Source organism: Nycticebus coucang, chromosome 5 (assembly GCF_027406575.1).
Source record: "Nycticebus coucang isolate mNycCou1 chromosome 5, mNycCou1.pri, whole genome shotgun sequence".
Taxonomy (NCBI): domain Eukaryota; kingdom Metazoa; phylum Chordata; class Mammalia; order Primates; family Lorisidae; genus Nycticebus; species Nycticebus coucang.
In genome coordinates, this window is record NC_069784.1 from 53,938,513 (window position 1) to 53,962,385 (window position 23,873).

At 39.0% G+C, this 23,873-nt stretch overlaps 1 protein-coding gene across 6 annotated transcripts in view; it reads right to left on the minus strand.

Moving 5' to 3' along the window:
* Positions 1–234: 234 nt before the first annotated feature.
* Positions 235–23,873, minus strand: part of ANP32E (acidic nuclear phosphoprotein 32 family member E) — a 55,547-nt gene continuing 31,908 nt past the window's right edge. For all 6 annotated transcript variants that reach the window (XM_053590789.1, XM_053590786.1, XM_053590787.1 and 3 more), the window contains 6 exons: positions 21,803–21,952; positions 21,184–21,306; positions 19,193–19,358; positions 16,170–16,339; positions 5,745–5,799; positions 235–3,313 (listed from right to left, as the gene is read on the minus strand). In XM_053590789.1, the coding sequence (XP_053446764.1) occupies positions 3,243–3,313; positions 5,745–5,799; positions 16,170–16,339; positions 19,193–19,358; positions 21,184–21,306; positions 21,803–21,952 (735 nt within the window). In that variant the 3' untranslated portion in view covers positions 235–3,242. The remainder of the gene's footprint in view (positions 3,314–5,744; positions 5,800–16,169; positions 16,340–19,192; positions 19,359–21,183; positions 21,307–21,802; positions 21,953–23,873) is intronic.

Consider the following 23,873-nt stretch of genomic DNA (forward strand, 5'->3'; position numbering starts at 1 on the left):
AGTTCTTATTTCAAAATCAAAATACAAAAAGTACTGGCTCAATGTTAAATCCACAAAGAAAAATTAGAATGTTTTTGCTTCTTGGAAAAAATACTGAAGATGAGATAAACTATTAAATTGTAATGCCTCATCCTAACATTTGAATGACTTAATTTTCAAGCTGTCACTCTTTTTAAAAAGCTCTTCAAAGTCACCAAAGATATTATTGAAATAGTGAATGTCATACACTGAAACTAATAATTATGACAAATCTTCAGTTTATTTGAAGCAATTCAGTTTCAAAAACTTAAGTTACAGCAGACACAGAAAAAAACAAGGAACAGTCAGAAACAATAAAAGAATAATTAAGAGTACTGCATTTTTTGTTTTTAACACTGTCATGGCTTTATTCAAAACACAGTTGCACAAAAGTATTAACTTCAAAGTTTTTAAGGAGAGATTCTCAAGAAACTTAACATACTATATACATACTGCCATACAAAGAGCATTAAAATAGGACCAAAAACCTCTACAAAATATAAAACCCACCCTTATTTGCATGAAAATACCACCTGCCAAGCTAAATAAGTCTTAAAAATTATCAGGAGGCTCTAAGTGTTGTTTTCAAACCAAAGAACTCTAATTTTGATTGCACAGTAAGATGATTGATAAGAAAGTCAATATATAGTTTCATTTTAAAAATAAGTATTTTATAATCTGGCATAGTATGGATGCAATGAAAATTCTTAAGGACTACAACAGGCATTTGAATTTTTAAAATCAGAAGAAAAATGTTAGTCTTTTGGAGATTCCAATCTCCATACTACTAAAGTTATCCTAAGTGTTTTATTTCAGTCAGTTATACAACATTTTTAGTTTCTCCACAAATAACTTCAAAATCTTTACTTTAAAACTAAGTAAAGTCATACATTTAAAACTAAAAAAGCTAGCCGGGCGTTGTGGGGGGCGCCTGTAGTCCCAGCTACTCGGGAGGCTGAGGCAAGAGAATCGCTTCAGCCCAGGAGTTGGAGGTTGCTGTGAGCTGTGTGAGGCCACGGCACTCTACCGAGGGCGATAAAGTGAGACTCTGTCTCTACAAAAAAAAAAAAAACCTAAAAAAGCAGCAGCAGTAGTATACTCAGTAATTTAAATGTATCCCCGTATAGAAGCATAATTTCAATTTGCTAATACTAACATTTTAAATATTTACAGATATTCAAAATAAAGTGAAAAAATTTTAGATAACCAAGACTTACAAAGCAATTGCCTTGAACACGGAGCCTTCATGACAAAAAGGGAGATGTAGTTGTCTACTTATTATATTTTATTTAGTAGCCATATAAAGAAACACACACACTTATCCCAAATATTTTTCTATTTTTAATGGACATCCACTTAAAAACAAATCTTAATTTTAATACCAACTCAGTTTGAAATATTTTTCCTACTGCCTAATATATTCCAATTAAATGCTATAGTTGGTAATGTTTTAAAACTTTATTTATTTATTTTTTTGCAGTTTTTAGGCCAGGCTTGAACCCGCCACTTCGGGTATATGGGGCCGGTACCCTACTCCTTTGAGCCACAGGCGCCGTCCCACTGGTAATGTTTTAAAACATTAGGAATAATTAAAGGTTCTACTCAGAAAAATTAGAAATATTTTGCAGAGTGACATCCAAATCATCTGAGAAGCCAACTTAAACATTTGACTTGAATATCTTATTGTCAACAGGCAATTGTGACATTTGAGGAATACTAATGCTGCTTCCAAAAGCCTCCCCTGATTTTCTTTTTTTTCCTACTAATACAGTCTTAGATGTTATTGACCAAGAAAGATTAACAGTAAGCAGAGCTTGTTGCATAAAACTATATTGATAACATTTGTAGCTCATAAAATACTCAATTATTTTCACTTTGCTTATTTAAAACTCAGATCTGAGAGTGGTTGAGGCCTAAGACTAAAGATTTTCCTAGGTATCCACAAGTTTCTCGACTTTCTTCTAAGATAGAGGGAATGGAGCGGACAAGGGAAGGTCATCATAAAAGAACTGCTGAGAAGAAAAAGAATCACACCTAAACACAAAACAAAATAAACAACCATTGGTATGTCATGATGTGTAGCCTGAAGAAAGGCTTTACTTGCCTATCTCTGGACTTAGCATAAACAAATTTTCCTTCAAAATGAAAATCTTTTCAGTCACCACAAAATCTACAAACTATGTTACAGAAGAGAACTTCCACAAAATCCATAACTGCACTGCTGAATAGAACCTTTACTATTCTGCTTCTACATTCCAAGTTACTCATGTGACCAAAAAAGCACTCAAATACTCTTAAAAAAAGAAAAAAGTCATTGCCTTCAAACTAAAGATCTCTGTATCACCTCTAAAAAAAATAACCGAGTTGGGCATGGTGGCTCAAATCTGTAATCCTAGCACTCTGGGAGGCTGAAGCAGGTAGATTGCCTGAGCTCAGGAGTTCAAAACCAGCCTGAGCAAGAGTGAGACTCCGTCTCTACTAAAAATAGAAAAACTATCAGGCGTTGTGTCTGGGGACGGGCGTTGTGTCTGGCGTCTATAGTCCCAGCTACTTGGGAGACTGAGGCAAGAGGATCCCTTGAGTGCAAAAGTTTGAAGTTGCTGTGAGCTATGATGACGCCACAGTGCTCTACCCAGGGTGGCAGAATGAGACTGTCTCAAAAAAAAAAAAAAAAAAACCAATCCATCATTCAAGAGACTACTGTCATTTCATATTACTACTGACTATAATTTCAATTAATTTATAAATAACTTTAAAACCTTATAAATGAAATGCATCACATTACACCTGTGTAAAAGTGATCATGTTTTAATTATGGACTAAAAATGACTAATACGATGAGCTTGAATTAGAAAAATTAAAATTCTAGGGCGGCGCCTGTGGCTCAAGGAGTAGGGCGCCGGTCCCATATGCCAGAGGTGGTGGGTTCAAACCCAGCCCTGGCCAAAAAAAAAAAAAAAGAAAAATTAAAATTCTAAATAAATCACTAGAGAATTTCACAATTGGGGGGCCAATGAAAAATTTTCTCTACATACAATATAATCACTAACAGACTAATAAATCTTATTTGGAATGATAAGGCAAAAATAGTAAAACCACACTTTTCCTGTAAAAAGTTACACATTATCTTCTGTAGGAACAACTATCATACATAGAGAAACAAAGAAGATGTGATCACTCTATTGCACATCCAGGAACATTAGGGAATCTGGTCTTAGAATGATCTAGTCATCTTCTTCCTCTCCATCATCTTCAGCATCTCGTTTCCTCTTCTCCCCTCGAAGACTTTCTTCTTCTAAAAGAGTAGAATAATCAGTTTTAACAAGAAGATATGTGTTAAGTTACAAAGTTTTGAATCTTAATGAAAAACTAATGACAAAAGAAAATGTTAAGTTTCCTCTCTGAATTTCTTTTCTTTTTTCCTTTTGATACATGGTCTCACTCTGTTGCCCACACTAGGGTGCTAGAGGGCAGTGGCATCACTATAGCTCACTGCAACCTCAAATTCCTGAGCTCAAGCAATTCTTCTGCCTCAGCCTGCCAAACAGCACCACATGCCTAACTGATTTTTTCTATTTCTTGGTAGACATGAGGTTTCACCAGTCTCACCATGCTGTTCAGGCTGGTTTTAAACTCCTATCCTCAAGTGATTCTCCTGCCCTAGCCTCCCAAAATGCTAGGATTACAGACACGAGCTACTGCACCCAACCTCCTCTCTAAATTTCTTTCAATGTCTGTATGATAAATAGACTTATAAATCCATAAACAATGACAGCTTACTATGCACCCTTGTGGCCAAATCATGAAGTACAAGTCAAGAAACAACTTGACAAAAGTAGAATTGTTAGTGTAGTCCCAGCTGCTCGGGAGGCTGAGGCAAGAGAATCGCGTAAGCCCAAGAGTTAGAGGTTGCTGTGAGCTGTGTGACGCCACGGCACTCTACCCGAGGGCGGTACAGTGAGACTCTGTCTCTACAAAAAGAAAGAAATTAAAAAAAAAAAAAAAGTTATTTTGAAAGACTTAGGTAAAGAATACCACAGAACAAATTTTAAAAGGCATTATCTGGAATTCACTTATTCTTCTCCTATATATAAGGATTCACTCTCTCCAAAATGAGAGACCCTTAAACAAATAATAAATTGAGCTCAAATTTCCATTAATGTCTATATTCCTGTTTTTAAAATAAATGTCAGAGGCTTGGCGCCTGTAGTTCAGTGGTCAAGGCACCAGCCACATACACCAAGGCTGGTGGGTTTGAACCCAGCCAGGGCCTGTTAAACAACAATGACAACTGCAACAAAAAAATAGCCTGGTGTTGTGGCGGGCGCCTGTAGTCCCAGCTATTTGGGAAGCTGAAGCAAGAGAATGGCTTAAGCCCAAGAGTTTGAGGTTGCTGTGAGCTATGACACCACAGCACTCTACCAAGGGAGAAAAAGTGAGACTCTGTCTCAAAAAAAAAAAAAAAAAAAAATGTCAGGTCCTCTTTGCCTACTTGCTCTAGCAATGGAGCCTGTTCGCTGTCTATGGTGAATGTATCCTGTTTCGTAAGATTTCTTACTCTGTAAGCCTATCTTTCTCTTCTGCAATAAACTTTTGTTTCAGGCCAGGCGCAGTGGCTCACGCCTGTAATCCCAGCACTATTGCATTGCTTGAGCTCACGAGTTCCAGAGCAGCCTGAGCAAAAGCGAGACCCTCATCTCTACTAAAAATAGAAAAAACTGAGGCAAGAGGATCGCTTGAGCCTGAGTTGGAGGTTGCTATGAGCTATGACGCCACAGTGCTCTACCCAAGGGGACAGCTTAAGATTCTGTCTCAAAAAAAAAAATTAAAATAAACTTTCTTTCATGCTTACCTTAAAAAATAAAATTAGAATAAAATAAGATAAAATAGAATAAAATAGGTAGCTTGGGCAACACAAGATGACATCTCTATAAAAAAATCGCTGGCAGGTATGGTGACACTAGCAGGAGTCCTGGCTCCTTTGGAGGCTGAGGCAGGAGAATCCATAAGCCTAGGAGTTTGAGGGTACAGTGAACTATAATCATGACACTGCACTCCAGCCTTGGCAACAGAGCAAGACCCTGTCTCTAAATAAATTAATAAAATAGGGCGGCGCCTGTGGCTCAAGGAGTAAGGCGCCGGTCCCATATGCTGGAGGTAGTGGGTTCAAACTCAGCCCCAGCCAAAAACCACAAAAAAATAAATAAATTAATTAATTAATAAAATATATGTTACAAACTTTTTATTTTTTAATGGAATTAATGAGTGTCCTGAGACAATTACTCTTTAGAAAACTCTTATACCTTTTAAGCACTCTACAATAAACAAAGCAAAATCAAAGGGATCAATAATAAACTTGCTAGGTTCATTTTTAAAGTCTAGGAAAGGCTCAGCTCCTGTAGCTCAGCAGCTAGGGCACCAGCCACATTCAACAGAGCTGGCAGGTTCAAAGCCAGCTAGGGCCTGCCAAACAAGAATAATAACTACAACAAAAAAATAGCTGTTCACTGTGGCAGGTGCCTGGGTCCCAGCTACTTGGAAAGCTGAGGCAAAAGTATCTCTTAAGCACAAGAGTTTGAGGTTGCTGTGAGCTGTGATGCCATCGCACTCCACCAAGGGCAACATAGTAAGACTCCGTCTCAAAAAAAAATTAAAAAGAAAAAAGTCTAGGGAAAGTATAGCTCTGTCTTTAATCTTAGAATTTGTCTATGGCCAGTGTAACTCACCCTCTTCCTCCTCTTCTTCTCCTTCTTCAACATAGTCATCATCATCTTCTTCATCCTTGAAATTCAAATATTCGGTTTGAGAATAAAACAATGACACCAATTTTTTATTGCTTGTTCCAATAAGAACAAAGAAACTATGGTGATTTTGTGTCTGACAACCTCTGTCTACCTTATACGTTATATAGCTCCTTTAAAAAAAAAAAAAAATCCAACTAAATCTCTAATTCTTTATGAAAATAAATTATGCTTCAGACCAGCACTATTCAAAAGAATGTTCTGTAACAGTGGAAGTACAATAGAACCTCTGTAAGCTGACCTTCCAAGAAACTCACAACAAACTGGTCAACATAAGGAACTAGGCCTTAGTACATGTGGCGCATGTCCAGTCAATGCAAATTAAGTCAATTTAAGAAGGTGGTTGGTTCGGCACCCATACTCAGTGGTTAGGGCGCCAGCCACATGCACTGGGGTTGGTCGGTTCGAACCCGGCCAGGGCCTGCTAAACAATGACAACAACAACAACAAAAATAGCCGGGCATTGTGGCAGGCGCTTGTAGCCCCAGCTACATGGGAGGCTGACGCAAGAGAATCACTTCAGCCCAAGAGTTTGAGGTTGCTGTAACACCATGGCACTCTACCTAGTAAAACTCAAAAAAAAAAAAAAAAAGAAAAAAGAAGGTGGTCAAGGTAAGGATTTGGACCTATGGAGGTTCTACTATATTTTATGTGTTTTGTGCAATATAGTAGCCACAAGGGCTACAGAACACATGAAATATAACTAGAGCAAATAAGAAATTTAATTTTTAATTTTTATTTAATTTGAATCAGTTTAAATAGCCACATATGCCTACTATCTACTATAATGAACAGAGCAACTTCTCACCATGTTAAAAACGGGATCTTCTATTTTACAGATGAAGGAGGAATGCTCTGAATCCTAGCCCCCATATAGTTATACATGTTGAATAACTCACTTTATCTCTCTGGACCTCAGTTTTCCAATCAATAAAAGTAAAGTGTTTATCTAAATATCTAGAAAGATGTATAAGTTCCTCCTACATCTGAAAATGTACACAACAAAACAGCAAATGTCAATAAAAATCATAATTTAAAAAACCTGATCTACAACTCTAGTGTAGTAAGTTGTTCTGGATAGCTAAGATTTAAACCAAGAGTGGGGACCCTTTTCATTTTGGAAGGCCCCATTAATTTAGCTATAATCAAATAAAGCTACATTCAAGAAACTTCAATTAGATATACTTAACAATGTACACTGCTTCGCAAAAATCTCTTATGTACTTAATAATTTCAAAAAATGAAAACTGTTAATTTTCAAGTACTAATATTTAAATGACCGGTATTTCTGCTTTTTATTGGAAAGCATTTGCATATTTGGTTGCAGTATGGAGGTTCACAGTTTCAGGTGATCTGCTAGATGGGTGTTGGTCATTTGTGACATTAACGAGATCTTGACTTGGGTTAGGTAGGCGAATGTAGATTGCCAGCAAAAAGCAAGAAAACATTTTTTGGGCATGGTGCCGAGGCATGGCTGTTCTACCACTTTTGTCCATATTTTAACTGGCTCTTTCTTAGCCTCAAATAATGACTTTCAAAAGTCATCTACTGAGAGCTCAGTCAATTCTATCCGTAGTGCTTTGGTGATATCTACACTAGGTGAATCTGAAATGCTAATTTGAGTGTGATGTCACAATTCTCAAAGTCAGTGAACCTTTCATTATATTCTCCAACTAACAGATCTATAACAGCTGTATATTCTTCAAGTGATTCACATATATCATCCTGCTAATCAGTGACCTTTGCTAACTGGGGAAAATGTTCATCTGCAATTTCCTTTCAAAGAAGTATTTTGAAAAAACATAGCTTTTTCGAAATGCTTGGATTTTTTTGCCACATATCATAGACTTAGTTTTACCTTGCAAAAAATACTCAAATTGTTTTGATTTGACATGTCACACAGAGATGCTGTATTCCTATAGAAATCTTTTCAATAATTCACACTGCTAATTCTGTTCTTCATAAAATTTAACCATCTGTTCTCTTTTATCTTTGTCTCACTTTAAAATGATGGGCAAATCCACACTGAATACCTTATCATTCAACTTTATCATGTTACAAAACTGAGGATGTCATGTTGCATTTGCACCAGTAAAGTTAACAATCCTTACAACTTGTTGCAAAAAGTAGCTTTAGCAACAGAGATGTTGCTGATGCAAGATACTATGAAAATAAATGAGACTAAAAAAAAAGTAAAAATAAAAATAAATGAGAGGATCTGGATCTCTTAATACTTTTATCTGTGCAATAAACCCTTCATGGTCTCCTGTAATGGAAGGTGCACTGTCTGTACACACTCACTAAATTTACCAAATTCAGTCTAATTTCACGAAGTTTATCTTGAAAGGTGTTAAAGATACCTATTTCCTGTCCTGTTTGCAAGAGTACCCAAAGCAAGTAATTCTTCATACCAAAGAAAATCTTCTGTTACAACTGGAATGAAGTATACAACTTGTGCTGAGTCAGTGTATCAGTTGACTCATCCCAAGCAATTTAATAACATATATTTTCTTTTTGAAGTATTGCATGAAGTTGTTAAGTTGAAGGCTAATACATGCTGCTGATTAGTTACAATTGTCCTTGACAGAGGCAGTTGTTTGTACTTTGAATTGTTATCGGAGTCTAAGCATCCTACAATTTTGACAATGCATTCCTTCACCTTTTCTACATCACTGCATGGCTTTTTTCCCCAAAGTATATAAGCTACTTTATACGTTGCTTCACTGACATTATTTGCAGGTCTTATTGCTCCTTTGAAAGTATTGTCTTGCTTTTCATATATTAATTTTTGCAATACAACCTTTTGCACCTCTCCCTTGAATTTAACATATGTATGGTCCTTATTAGTGTTATAATACTAGTGAGCATGGGATTTCTTTAATGTTGATACTGCAGTATCACAAAGCAAGCAAATCACCTTATCTTTAGCAGAAATAGGATAATACTGTAATTCCCAATCCTCACTAAAAATCTGTTTTCTTCCTTCAGCATTCTCTTGGTCTTTTTTGACATAATGGGCTGGTAAGCAGACAGAATTTTTTTTTTTTGGAGAAAGAGTAACATGCTATCGCCCTGAGTAGAGGCCATGACAACATACCTCACAGCAACCTCAAACTCTTGGGCTCAAGCAATCCTCTTGCCTCAGATTTTCTATTTTTAGTAGAGACAGGGTCTGGTTGGTCTTTAACTCATGAGCTCAAGCAATCTGTCCACTTCAGCCTCCCAGAGTGCTAGGATTACAGGCGTGAGCCACTGTGCCCTGCCTAAGCAGACATAATTTAAAAAATACTGTAGAACTGTGCGACTATCCACAAATTCCACTTCCAACAGACACACAGCACACCATCACCAAAAGGTGATTAACAGACTGGAGTACTTGGCCCCCAGGAAGTCTCACCAACCAGCTTCATGCAACTGTAGCATAGCAGCTATCAATTTAGCACTTATAGCTTAATAATGTTCTAACTGTGCCAATCTCAGAGGATTATTTCATTGTAAAATAAAAATATAAAAGACAGGCTCGGCGCCTGTGGCTCAAGCAGCTAAGGCGCCAGCCACATACATCTGAGCTGCCGGGTTCAAATCCAGCCCGGCCCCGCCAAACAACAATGACGGCCGCAACCAAAAAAATAGCCAGGCATTGTGGCAGGTGCCTGTAATCCCAGCTACTTCGGAAGCGGAGGCAGGAGAATCACTTGAGCCCAGGAGTTGGAGGTTGCTGTGAGCTGTGATGCTACGCACTCTACCCAGGGTGACAGTTTGAGGCTCTGTCTCAAAAATATATATGTATTTTTTAATATATATATTTTATATATATAAGCAAACAAAAATGTATTAATAAAAATAAAAGGATTTGCTTTGTAAAATTTAGATTCAGTCAAAACAGTGCAGTTAAGGCCTTAGAAGGACATGTATGGCCTTAAGGCCAGAGGTTCCCCACTCCTAATTAAACACTGCCTTGAAGCATTATAACCTTTTTTTTACTCTAAAGAACTGCAATATAAATATCTAAAGTACACTGCATATGCTAATACCATTTTATGCTGGACTTAACTTAAACCTTTTTCTTGAATAATGATGATCACCATTTTTTTCATGCTCACCATTTTGATCTTGAAATTATACCCATTAATATATAGTAATTCCCTCCAAGATTATTAATATGTGTAGGATAGTTTTCTCCTTTTTAAAAAGACCCTGGTCTCCATTTTGAGTTGTTCTTTTCCTAGTTTTTGTGTCCTCTCTTTCCCAATGACTACTACAATTTTAATCCACTATGGAATCAGAAAATAGATCAACAAGCTTATAAGATAATTGAATATAAAAAGAAAACAGGTGGGGCGGCGCCTGTGGCTCAGTCGGTAACGCGCTGGCCCCATATACCGAGGGTGGCGGGTTCAAACCCGGCCCCGGCCAAACTGCAACCAAAAAATAGCCGGGCGTTGTGGCGGGCACCTGTAGTCCCAGCTACTCGGGAGGCTGAGGCAAGAGAATCGCTTAAGCCCAGGAGTTGGAGGTTGCTGTGAGCTGTGTGAGGCCACGGCACTCTCTACCAAGGGCCATAAAGTGAGACTCTGTCTCTACAAAAAAAAAAAAAAAAAACAGGTTTAGTTTGAACCCTCTCCTAAGAATAAAATGTCTCATGTTACTTTTATTTTGGCAGCTCTCAAACCTTTTATACTTACTGCTTTGTTCTTTGCTATGTTCCAAATGGCTACAGTTCCAGACAGATGAGGTACTATACATGTTCAAAAAAACTGAACCAATCTAGGGTCTCCCAATGCTACATAAGTGTAGTGCTCTTCAAAAATACTCTAATTTATAAGAACCACTGGGTAGCTAGGGAAAACTTGGACAATCATCCCTTTTCACAATATTCACATCTTATTTGTGTCTAGAAATACTAAACAACCTATTTTTCCAACATTTACTTATAATCCCCTGAGAAACTAAACTTAACTATATTTTTTGTTTTGGGCTTTTTTTTCTTTTTTTTGACCCATGGTCTTACGCTAAAGTGCAGTGGCTTCATCATAGCTCACTGTACCTCAAACTCCTGGGCTTAAGCAATCCTCCCTCCTTCCTTGGCCTCCCAAGTAGCTGGGACTACAGACACAAGCCACCACATCTGGTTAATTATTTGATTTTTTTGTAAAGACCAAGTTTGTCTCTTGCTTAGGCTAGTCTTAAATTTCTGGCCTCAAGAAATCCTCCCACCTTGGCCTCCCAAAGTGTTAGGATTACAGGTATAAGCCACTACAACCAGATCAGTTAAACTGCATGATTCTTTTTTTTTTTTTTTGCAGTTTGGGCAGGGCCGGGCTTGAACCCGCCACCCTCGGTTTATGGGGCCAGCACCCTACCAACTGAACCACAAGCGCTGCTCTCAACTGCATGATTCTTATAATCATTCTTACACAGCCAACTGAAACACCATAAGGCATCATCATACCAGAATACCATAAGCTACAAGGAGCAGAAGGAATAAAAATCAGAAGAAACTATAGCCTTAAATTGAAGTAGAATGAAAGAAAAGAGAGGGATGGAGGAGAGGGGAGGGCAGGAAAGGGGATTAGAACAGAAAGAAAAAAAGAAGTAGAAGAAACATTCTAAATACCTCTAATTTGCAGGAAATAACAAAATTGGATATTTAAACATTTATAATTTAAAAAAACACTTGAGATACTAATCACATTTATTACTTAATAATTTAGAAAAGTCTAAAAAGCTAATTTCTCTAGATTTTAAACAAAATATGATTAGCACAATAATTCATGGTTTTAAGTTCCTTTTAGAAAATATATCATGAGACAATCTCTCGATAAAAATTCAGCTTCCACCCAAGACTTGAAAGTAGAGACTTAAGGGCAGCGCCTGTGGCTCAGTGAGTAGGGCACCGGCCCCATATGCCGAGGGTGGCGGGTTCAAATCCAGCCCCGGCCAAACTGCAACAAAAAAAATAGCCGGGCGTTGTGGCGGGTGCCTGTAGTCCCAGCTACTCAGGAGGCTGAGGCAAGAGAATCGCGTAAGCCCAAGAGTTAGAGGTTGCTGTGAGCTGTGTGACGCCACGGCACTCTACCGAGGGCGGTACAGTGAGACTCTGTCTCTACACAAAAAAAAAAAAAAAAAAAAGAAAGTAGAGACTTAAAGACCACGATCTTCTATTAATAGGAAATAAAATGTTTTCTCCTGTGTGCTATGAATAGTACAAAGGCATCATAATTCCCAATTTCCTAAAACCACCACCTTCATGTTTAATGAAATATATCATACATTCATGAAGTCTTATTTACGCAAATTAATTTACTGTCTCAGAGCAGCTGAAATAGGAAGAAATAAGAAGACTCAAGTAGGGTGCCATGAAGGGTGCCTGTAGCCTCAACTACTTGGGAGGCCGAGGCAGGAGGATTGCTTAAACCCAGAAATTCAAGGCATCAGTGAGCTATCACTGTACTACTATATTCCAACCTGGGTAGCAAGACCCTTTGTCTTTTAAAAAAAAGGGGGGGGGGGCAGCGCCTGGGGCTCAGTGGGTAGGTCGATGGCCCCATATACCGAGGGTGGCAGGTTCAAACCCGGCCCGGCCAAACTGCAACAACAACAACAAAAAAAAAAAAAAATAGCCGGGCATTGCTGCGGGCGCCTGTAGTTCCAGCTACTCGTGAGGCTGAGGCAAGAGAATCACCTAAGCCCAGGAGTTGGAGTTTGCTGTGAGCTGTGACACCACAGCACTCTACTGAGGGCGATAAAATGAGACTCTGCCTCTACAAAAAAAAAGAAGAAGAAGAAATGAAAAATAGCAAATCAATATGCTTTCCTGTTTCTAATTTCTTTTTAAATCTCAAGAGCCTCTTAAGCCTCTCCTGGGATTTAGCTTCTATTTATTTTATTTTATTCTTTTAGAGAGAGTCTCACTATGTTGCCCTCAGTAGAGTACCATGGCATCACAGCTCACAGCAACCTCAAACTCTTGGGCTTAAGTGATTCTCTTGCCTCAGCCTCCCAAGTGGCTGGGACTACAGGCACCTGCCACAATGCCGGGCTATTTTTTGGTTGTAGTTGTCATTGTTGTTTGTCATGCCCCGGCTAGGTTCAAAGCCGCCAGCTCCAGTGTATGTGGTTGGTGCTATAGCCGCTGAGTGAGCTACAGGCACTGAGCTGGATTTGGCTTCTATTTTTTTTTTTATTATTAAATCATAGCTGTGTACATTAATGCAATCATGGGGCACCATACACTGGTTTTATAGACCATTTGACACATTTTCATCACACTGGTTAACATAGCCTTCCTGGCATTTTCTTAGTTATTGTGTTAAGACATTTACATTCTACATTTACTAAGTTTCACATATATCCTTGTGAGATGCACTGCAGGTGTAATCCCTGGATTTGGCTTCTAAAAACAATACTTCATTTTTAACATTCCCAAGTTATCTCATCATGAATAAAAAAACCCTATGTGGTCCCTGCTCACTCTATATTGACTTAATGTATATATTATCTTAGAGATTTTTGCTCTATATGTGAGTGACCATGTCATTTTTGTTTAGTATTTCCCAATACTCAATGGAATAATAAACCTAAACATTTACAGTCAGTTGAAAGTCATTTTTAAATTAATTTAGACGGAAGGAAGAATTATTGGCAGACAAAATAAAAGTTCAAATACAAAAGAATTCAAGTCAATTAATTTACCAAATAAATAAAAATTTAGGGGAAAATGTTCATGTTGAACAGGTTGACTCTGAATACTTAAAATATTAAATATTCCATTCTTCATTATTATAGAGCTCCCAACTCAGTAAGGCCTCAAGCAAATATAAGTCCTATTTCTTCTACCCTAGTTTTATATTTAAAATGTATCAAAAAAATTATCATTAATCAATGATATTATCTATTAATAGCTAACCAATGTAGAAGAACAAATAAGAATACTAACAATTTCCAGCCTAAATAAGAGATGTCATATTTAATACTAAAAATTATTTTAAATTATGAATTATGAAAATAAACCCCAATTTAGCATTAGGAGAAAATAACTTACCTAAACTCCCAGGAGCTAAAAATCATTTGTCCTACTTAGCTGACATTTCATAAGATGCTAAGATGCAAAAATGAATGGCTGTTTCCCTTAAAAAACTCATCAGCTACTAGAAAGTGGCCAATTTTTTTTTTTTTTCCAGTTTCCGGCCGGGGCTGGGTTTGAACCCGCCACCTCCAGCATATGGGGCCAGCGCCCCACCCCTTTGAGCCACAGGCACCGCCCAGTGGCCAATTTTTACAAAAGTGTCCCTAGGCAACAGAAACATGATGGAGGTTCCGAAGTATAAGAGAAAAGAATGACTGCTTAAGAAAAAAAATAGGGCTCAGCACCTATAGCTCAGTGGCTAGGGCGCCAGCCACATACACTGAAGCTGGCGGATTCTAACCCAGCCCAGGCCTGCCAAACAACAATAGCAACTCAACCCAAAAAAAAATAAAAATAAAAACAGGCATTGTGGCAGGTGCCTATAGTCCCAGCTACTTGGAAGGCTAAGGCAAGAGAATCGCTTAAGTCCGAGAGTTTGAGGTTGCTGCAAGCTACGATGCCATAGTACTCTACCAAGGATGACATAGTGAGACTATCTCAAATAAATAAATAAATAGAGGCTCAGGGCCTGGTTAGGGCACTGGCCACATACACCTAAGCTGGTGGATTTGAACCCAGCCCAGGCCTGCCAAACAACAATAACAACTACACAAAAAAAATAGCCAGACATTGTGGCACCAGTGGTCCGGTGGGCGCCGGTAGTCCCAGCTACCTGGAAGAGGAAGGAATGACTGCTTAAGAAAAAAAAAACTAGGGGCTTGGCACCTGTGGCTCAAGCGGCTAAAGCACCAGCCACATACATCTGAACTGATGGGTTCGAATCCAGCCTGGGCTCAGCTACAAACAACGATAGCTGCAACAAAAAATAGCCTGCGCATTGTGGCTGTAATCCCAGCTACTTGGGAGGCAGAGGCAAGAGAATTGCTTAAGCCCAGAAGTTGCAGGTTGCTGTGAGCTGTGATGCCACAGCACTCTACCCAGGGTGACAGCTTGAGTCTCTGTCTCAAAAAAAAAGGGCAAGAGAATTGCTTAAGCCCAAGAGTTTGAGGTTGCTGTGAGCTGTGACGCTATGGCACCCTACCGAGGGTGACAAAGTGAGACGCTGTTTCAAAAAAAAAGAAAAATAGAAAGCTTCAATAGTGAGGTAACTTAAGAGCTACGTTTATAAAGATACAAGTTCACAAAGAAAAGAAAATTTGAAAAAGAAAGAAAAAAGGGTGGGGAAGTGGGGAGGTAAGAGTTCATAAAGCATGATTTAGGAGGTGGTTACACAAGTATATGCATATATAAAATTAATGTACTTTACATACTTCACTACATTTATATTTACCTCAGCAAAAAAAGAAAAGTTCATCAGAGAGCATGAGCAGAAGGCCATTTTCAATAGACTGAATGACGTATATACAGATACAAAGGCAAGAAATGGCTTGGTGTGATGCTCTAATTTGGTATTGAGGAACGTGAGGCTAGAGAACTAGTGATCTGATCACATCTACATCAACTACCCAGGCATCAATGCACATAATACTCCTCAGTAATGATACGATATTCAGAGAGACTGCCAGACACGGCGGCTCACGCCTGTAATCCCAGCACTCTGGGAAGCCAAGGCGGGTAGACAGCCTGAGCTCAGGAGTTCAAAGACCAGCCTGAGCAAGAGCGGGACCCTGTGTCTAAAAAATAGCTGGGTGTTGTGGCCTGTAGTCCCAGCTACTTGGGAGGCTGAGGCAAGAGGATCACTTGAGCCTAAGAGTTTGAGGTAGCTGTGAGCTATGAGGCTACGGCACTCTACCAAGGACAACAAACTAAGACTTTGTCTCAAAAAATAAAAATAAATAAATAAATAATAGAAAGCTACTACAAAAGGACAAGCAAGAGATAATTAGCTAAGGTTTTCTTAAACGCCTACAGTGTGCCAGGAACTATGTACTTCATATACTAAGGACACTATCTCATTAAATCCTTAAAACAATCCTATGAAGTTGATATAATCACAGTTTTATAAATGCAGAAACTGAGGCTCAGAGACATTTATAAAATGTTTCTACTATACCATACCACTGAGGGTAGAATGGATTTGAAAGATTCCACCTGGTAAAATCAAAAGGTGTTTTATGATTATCTGGAGTGGAAGACAATGAGAAAAAAAGACAAGCAGACAAATATATGCAGGCCTACAAGTTAGAAACAACTCTCGGATTTCTGCAAAACACACTTTTTTACAGTATTTACCCCTATGCCTAGTAGATGTTTCTATTCACCTGAATTTCTTCTTTCATTAAATATGAGAGGCCCACTTCCTCTTCTCCCTCTCCCAATTCTGAGCCCGCTTCATCTTCATCCTCCTCCTCCTCCTCATCATCATCCTCTTCTTCACATCCTTCGGGTGGACCAGCTTCATCTTCCTCTTCCTCCTCATCTTCATCTCCATCTAAAAAAATATTTTTAAATGGCTGGGCAAATGTTTTTTGCTAGTTATGTTGATCCTTTTTACCCTGCCCAATCACTTCAAACTTCTGCTAGTCAGAAGTCAATGGTTGGAAAGTATATCAGGGTGATTTTTTTTTTTTGCAGTTTTTGGCCAGGGTTGGGTTTGAACCCGCCACCTCCAGCATATGGGGCCAGCGCCCCACTCCTTTGAGCCACAGGCGTCACCCAAGGTGATTTTTTTTTAATTGCCATTTTACAACACAAAAATGTATTGCTTGTGAAGTATGATTTCCTAAATACTGATATTTATCCAATGTATAGATTTTCATCAAAACATTACTTTATGGGCACTTCAAAACCTGTTTGCCTATCGTGCCATCATTTTATAATATTGTTTATCCACCAAATTTCTTTTAACAGTAAAAAGTTTTTCACCCACTAATAACAAGCAGTGTCCCCTTACTAACAACTATTATAAAAAGAAAGAAAAGAAAAAAAATCTGACTGGGGAGACCCAAATAAAGTCTGGAGTTTACTTAAAAAAAAAGAAAAGAAAAGAAAAAAAATCTGGCAACTCTCAACCAGGAAAGAAAAAATAAACTATTCCACATCCCATCTGTTAGTCATCCATTTATCTAAAACTGTTTATTAACTAATTCTAGAATATTTTTCAGCACCTTAAAAAGAAACCTCACAAAGGCTCAGCACCTATAGCTCAAGCAGCTAAGGTGCCAGCCACATACACCAGAGCTGGCGGGTTCAAATCCAGGCTGGGCCTGCCAAACAACAATGACAATTACAACCAAAAAATAGCCGGCGTTATGGCGGGCACCTGTAGTCCCAGCTACTTGGAAGGCTGAGGCAAGAGAATCACTTAAGCCCGGGAGTTGGAGATTGCTGTGAGCCGTGATGCCATAGCACTCTACCTAGGGCAACAGCTTGAGGCTCTGTCTCAGGAAAAAAAAAAAAAAGAAACTCCACAAAATGTCTAAACACAATAACTAAGAAAATGCAGTAAAGTCTATGTTAACCTGTTTGATGAAAATATTTCAAATGGTATATAAAACCAGCACATTGTACCCCATGATTGCATTAATGTACACAGCTATGATTTAATAAAATAAATAAAAATTTTAAAAAATAAAAAATTTTTTCTTAAAAACCTGCATTTAGCAGTTGCTCCCCACTCTCTCCTCCTCTCAGTCCCTGGCAAGCAATAATCTAATTTCTGTCTCTATCTATTTACCTATTCTAGACTTTTCTTACAAATGAAATCGAACAATATGTAGCCTTCTGTGTCACACTTCTTTCACTGAGTTTGGTACGATACAATTTGTTATTGAGGAAGAAGAGGCTAAGAAGGAAACAGAGGCCAGATAATGAAGAGTCTTGTAATGTCTTAGGGGCAATGGGGAAATATTAAAGGGTTTCAAGACTAGTAATATGATCACATCTATAACAAACTGCCCACACAGCATTACAGACAACATGGTGATGCTATAATGAACATTTTCTGTCTTTTTTTTTTGAGACAGAGTCTCAAGCTGTCTCCCTGGGTAGAGTGCTGTCGCATCACAGCTACAGCAACCTCAAACTCTTGGGCTTAAGCAATTCTCTTGCCTCAGCCTCCCAAGTAGCTGGGACTACAGGTGCCCACCACAATGCCCAGCTATTTTTTGGCTGCAGTTTTGTCATTGTTGCTCAGCAGACCCAGGCCGGGTTTGAACCCGCTACCCTAGGTGTGTGTGGCTGGTGCCCTTGCTGACTGAGTTACGGGCGCAGCCTGTAATGAACATTTTTAATGCTTATTCATGTAGCAGATATCAATACTTCATCTTTATGGTGGAATAATATTACATAGAAATTATAAATTTCAGGGTGGTACCTGTGGCTCAGTGAGTAGGGTGCTAGCCCCATATACCAAGGGTGGTGGGTTCAAACCCAGCCCCGGCCAAAGTGCAACAAAAAAATAGCCGGGCGTTGTGGTGGGCACCTGTAGTCCCAGCTACTTGGGAGGCTGAGGCAAGAAAATCGCCTAAGCCCAGGAACCGGAGATTGCTGTGAGCTGTGTGCCCCCTACCGAGGGCAACAAAGTAAGATTCTGTCTCTACAAAAAAAAAAAAAGAAAGAAAGAAATTATAAATTACAGCTGGGCATGTAGCTGGTGCCTGTAGTCCCCCAGCTACTCGGGAGGCTGAGGCTAAGCCCAAAAGCTGGAGGTTGCTGTAAGCTGTGACAATACAGCACTCTACCAAGGGAGATAAAATGAGACTGTCTCTACAAAAATAAATAAATAAAAGAAATTATAAATTATATTATTTCTTTTTTTTTGTAGAGACAGAGTCTCACTTTATGGCCCTGGATAGAGTGCCGTGGCATCACACAGCTCACAGCAACCTCCAACTCCTGGGCTTCAGTGATTCTCTTGCCTCAGCCTCCCGAGCAGCTGGGACTACAGGCGCCCGCCACATAAATTATATTATTTCTTAATCTATTCATCAGCTGATAGACATAGACACTTGAGTTGTTTCTACTTTTGGTCTATTACGAATAGTTCTTTTTTAAAAAAGCTTTATTTAGGAAGTTGCCACTTTTACTGGGTGGTGATTATACAAGATTATATAGATGTAAAATTTCACAGAACATCATGTTATAATAATTATTAAGTTCCTTGAAACTATCAGAAATCTGAAAGATGAAATATAGGCTAGAGCTGTGAGATTTAAATTTTTCTTGTCTTACTAATACCTAGTTGTGGTTTTTCTCACATGTAAATCTCTAGGCCCAATATAATTTGCACAGATAAAGCAGAGGCTATAATTATGAGACATTTGTGAGTGTTAAGAATGATTACCCTCATCATCCTCCTCTTCAGAGTCTGGTGCTTCGTTATCCTCCTGATCAAATCCGTCTAAGTATGTGATTTGCTGCAGCAGTTCAAAAATACTTTCTCTATAATCTTCCAGGTTTGTGATCTCACAGTTAAACAAGTCAAGACTTTTCAAATTTTTAAGATTTTGCTGGAAAAGTGAAGTTAATATTTTCAGTCAAGATTTAAAATATCATCTTATTTCTTTTTAATTCATGATCCAAAAAATATATATTTTAAATAGAGAATAATTTTTAGATTTTTAGAATTTCAGGATTACTATATCCAATACAACCACCTCTCTCATTTAACCCCTGGCTTTTTTGGAACTCTTTTTCTGGAATGGCCATCAGAGCAGTTGTTGCTCTGAAGAGTAGACTAGGCACTGGCATCAGTGCACAGCTTCCCAAGGGGAGGACTTCAAAGGTGACTGTAGTGATGTTTAGCAGTGGGTATGTAGCACTTTTTCTAGGATGAGTTCGTGAACTTAATTGTCCTCATAATTAGGCAACAACAATATTGGAGCCAACTTAAATCTACAGACAAGCTTATTTTCAATAATTTTGATCTCCTCTCAATGTTTTAAAAATCAGAGCAACAATTTTCAGAGTTTCACTTCTTCCTTCTCTTACCTCAGACCTACAAATAATGGGGCACGTAATAAAATAACTCAAAAAATAATCAAGAAAGAAGGAGAAGTTAAGAAAATACCAGAAATTTAAAAACCAGTTGACTCCTGAAGTTGATGATAAAAATAAATTTCTCGGGCGGCGCCTGTGGCTCAGTCGGTAAGGCGCCGGCCCCATATACCGAGGGTGGCGGGTTCAAGCCCGGCCCCGGCCAAGCTGCAACCAAAAAAATAGCCGGGCGTTGTGGCGGGCGCCTGTAGTCCCAGCTACTCGGGAGGCTGAGGCAAGAGAATCGCTTAAGCCCAGGAGTTGGAGGTTGCTGTGAGCTGTGTGAGGCCACAGCACTCTACAGAGGACCATAAAGTGAGACTCTGTCTCTACAAAAAAAATAAAATAAATAAAAAATAAAAAATAAATTTCTCACTGATTTAAAAGGTCATCTAAATATTTTACTCTAGCTGGGTGTTGTAGTGGGCTCCTGTAATCCCAGCTATTTGGGAAGCTGTGGCAAGAGGATCACTTGAGCCCGGGAGTTTGAGGTTGCTGTGAGTTAAGACACCACAGTACTCTACCAAGCGTGACCAAGTGAGACACTATCTCAAAAAAAAAATTTTTTTTTACTCTAAAGGAAAAGAAAACAGTAATGGTCTAGATTGCAACATATGAAAATTTCACAAGTTTCGGGCGGCACCTGTGGCTCAGTGGGTAAGGCACCAGCCCCATATACCGAGGGTGGAGGGTTCAAACCCAGCGCCGGCCAAATTGCAACAAAAAAATAGCCGGGCGTCATGGCAGGCGCCTGTAGTCCCAGCTACTCATGAGGCTGAGGCAAGAGAATCGCCTAAGCCCAAGGATTTGGAGGTTGCTGTGAGCTGTGACACTACAGCATTCTACCAAGGGTTAATAAGTGAGACTCTGTCTCAAAAAGAAAAAAAAAAAAAGAAAATTTCACAAGTTTCAAGAGTTACACAGAAATTTAAAAGACATAGGCCAATGTAATCCCTGCACTTTGGGAGGCAAGGAGGCTGAGATGAAAGGAGAAATTGTTTGAGGTCAGGAGTTCAAGACTAGCCTGAGTAAGACCCCCATCTCTACAGAAAAACAGAAAAATTAGCCAGGCAAGTTAGTACATGCCTGAAGTCATAGCTACTCAGCAGGCTGAGGCAGAAGGATTACTTAAGCCCCGGAGTTTGAAGATACAGTGAGCTATGATGATACCACTGTACTCTACCCCAGGCTATAGAGCAAAACCCTGTCTTAAAAGAAAAAAAAAAAGATAAGATACAAACAAATCTCAGAAAATTTAACTAAAAAAAGCAAGTGCAGAAACAAAACCATTCCACTTACCAGAGCTTCTACTGTACTGAGATCTTTGATTTTGTTTCCACTCAGATTGAGGTAGGTAAGATTTGGACATTTCTCTGCAAGAATTTCTAAGCCTCCAGAAATGATATTGTCACTTAACTCCAACTATATATTGAACATGGGAAGAAAATAAAGAACAGTGAAGGCATCAGATCATAGGTTTTAAAAGTATAACAATTTGAGGAAGAGAAACATCTGTCATTCTCTCTGGCTTCAAAATACTATCACTACAAATCATTAATTTCCAAATCCCCATCTCCATCTGCCAAATAATATATTAGACTCTTTATACTACGTATAATGAGTTCCCATCCCAGCGTTAGTTCCAGTTGTATAACATCTGGATTTTATGATTCAGAGAAAAATATTTAGTAGATATTAAATCTAAGTTCATGTCATAAAGCAATTCCACTACTCAATTTAAATTTCTAAAAGCAATATTAGAGCTGACTCCAAGATCCTACATGATCCTTCTTTCTTACCTTTAGAAACTTAAAAACTTCTAATTTACTGACAGAATGGTCATTTCATTTGGCCAAAAATTAGACATAATAGGCTTTGGCACTGAAATCATGATGCTCTCATGCTAATGTCAACTTACTTTTCGAAGTTTATTTAAACTGGGAAGTCGGGCAAGTGAACTCAGTTCCACGTTAGCCATACTCAGAAACTCTAGTTCTTTGAAAGTATCATTCAGGCCTTCAATTTCCCCATTGACACACAGGCAATTATCAAGAACTAACTCTGTCACCTGTAAGAGGGAACACATTAATGATACTTTAGTTTGCAATCTGTTTACCAATAGACCTGAACATTAAAACAACCAATCTCAGGGCCAAGGCCAGGCACACAGACCAACACCTATAATCCCAGCATTTTGGGAGGCCCAGGTGAGTGGATAGCCTGAGCTCACACCAGACCCCATCTCTTAAAAAAATAGCCAGGTGTTGCGGCGGGCACCTGTAGTCCCAGCTATTTAGGAGGCTGAGGCAAGAGAATTGCTTGAGCCCAAAAGTTAGAGGTTGCTGTGAGCTATGATGCCAGGGCACTCTACCAAGGGCAACAAAGTGAGACTCTGTCTCAAAAAAAGGAAAAAGAAAAAACAACCAATCTCAAGTTTGACTACCATCAGTTTAAAAAAATTAAACAAAAACACCACCAACCCTCTTACACAGAGCTGCTTCATTTCCTCCCAAAACTGATATACAATCTGAAGTCAACAGGACTTTAGAGCAATCTTTTAAATTTACTCTTGGACTAAGAAGTTCAATGCCTGCTTCAAATCACTGAGGCATTAAAAACAAAAATTTGGGCTGGGTAGGAGCACACCTGTAATACTAGCACTTTGGGAGGCTAAAGCAAGAGGATTCCTGGAGGCCAGGAGTTTGAGGTTACAGCGAGCTATGATGGTACCACTGCACTTTTAGCTGGGGTGACAGTCAGACCTTGACTCAAGAAAAAAAATGATACCACCACCAAAACTTTGAAAGAGGTCCATGTGAAACCTGTTTCTGACCCTGATAAGGAACTTCAGCATCAGACGCGCGCACACACACACACACACATATTTTTTTTTTTTTTGAGACAGAGTCTCATTATGTCATCCTCCGTAGAGTGCACCTGCCACAACGCCCAGCTATTTTGTTGTTGTTGTTGTTTAGCAGGCCAGGGCTGGATTCGAACCCACCAGCCTCAGTGTATGTGGCCTGTGCCCTAACCACTTGAGCTACAGGCGCCAAGCCAACATCAGACATATATTGATGCAGAGAGGGTATATATGTGGGCTACTGGGAGTAAGCTGCCCTAAAATTTAAGGAGGGAAAACTCTTGAGTCATACATTTTATGAAAAATAAAAGAGAAAACTGGTTAATCATTTTTTTCAGTTCAAACCCACTAATCTTTAGTTAATTAGGCAACTAAGGTAAATGCCATCCTAACTCAATAAAACCTAAAACCTGTTACCCTTCATGAAGAAATGTTATAAAGATCCTTCTGGAACAGCCCAGCTTTAGGGTGTTATTTGTTCTAACATCAAGGTCAAATAATATCACCCAGAACAATACATCCTTGACAAAATGTTATTGCTCCCTGTCACTCCAGTGGCATTTCTGTGGACTTTTTCCCATTCTTAGAGGGAAGTCAGCTAGATTCCCTATTAAGTCAGAGTTGTAGTAACAATACTTCCCGGTGTCGGCCTGAGACCGGGAAAGGCCGGAGATCCTGTTCCCTATCTCCAACACAAAAATACATTTGAGGTATCTGAGGGCTAAAAATTAGCAACAAGGATGCCACCTTCTCTATTCGAATATGACTTCGACATAATTATTTCTCTGACCAGAGAGGGCATCACGATGTCCCTTTTGGAGAAGAGGAAAGGAAGCCCCACACAGCGAGACTGACCTGCCTGGGGTCACAGAGTCTGGGGCAGAGGGGCGCCTTGACTCTAAGCTGAGCGGTGAGAGGGCCACTAGATTTGGTGTCAGAAAACCAATTCTTCCACTTGTAGACCACTTCACTACGCTGAGACTATTTGCTAATTTGGATTCTAGAATACAATCCATCTTACAAGTTTGTCTGGAGGAGGAAAGTAAATAACAAACGTGAAACGTGCTCTGTAAACTATCTATATAAATATAAGACCGTTATTACACCACAGCGGAAGAAGCTGCAA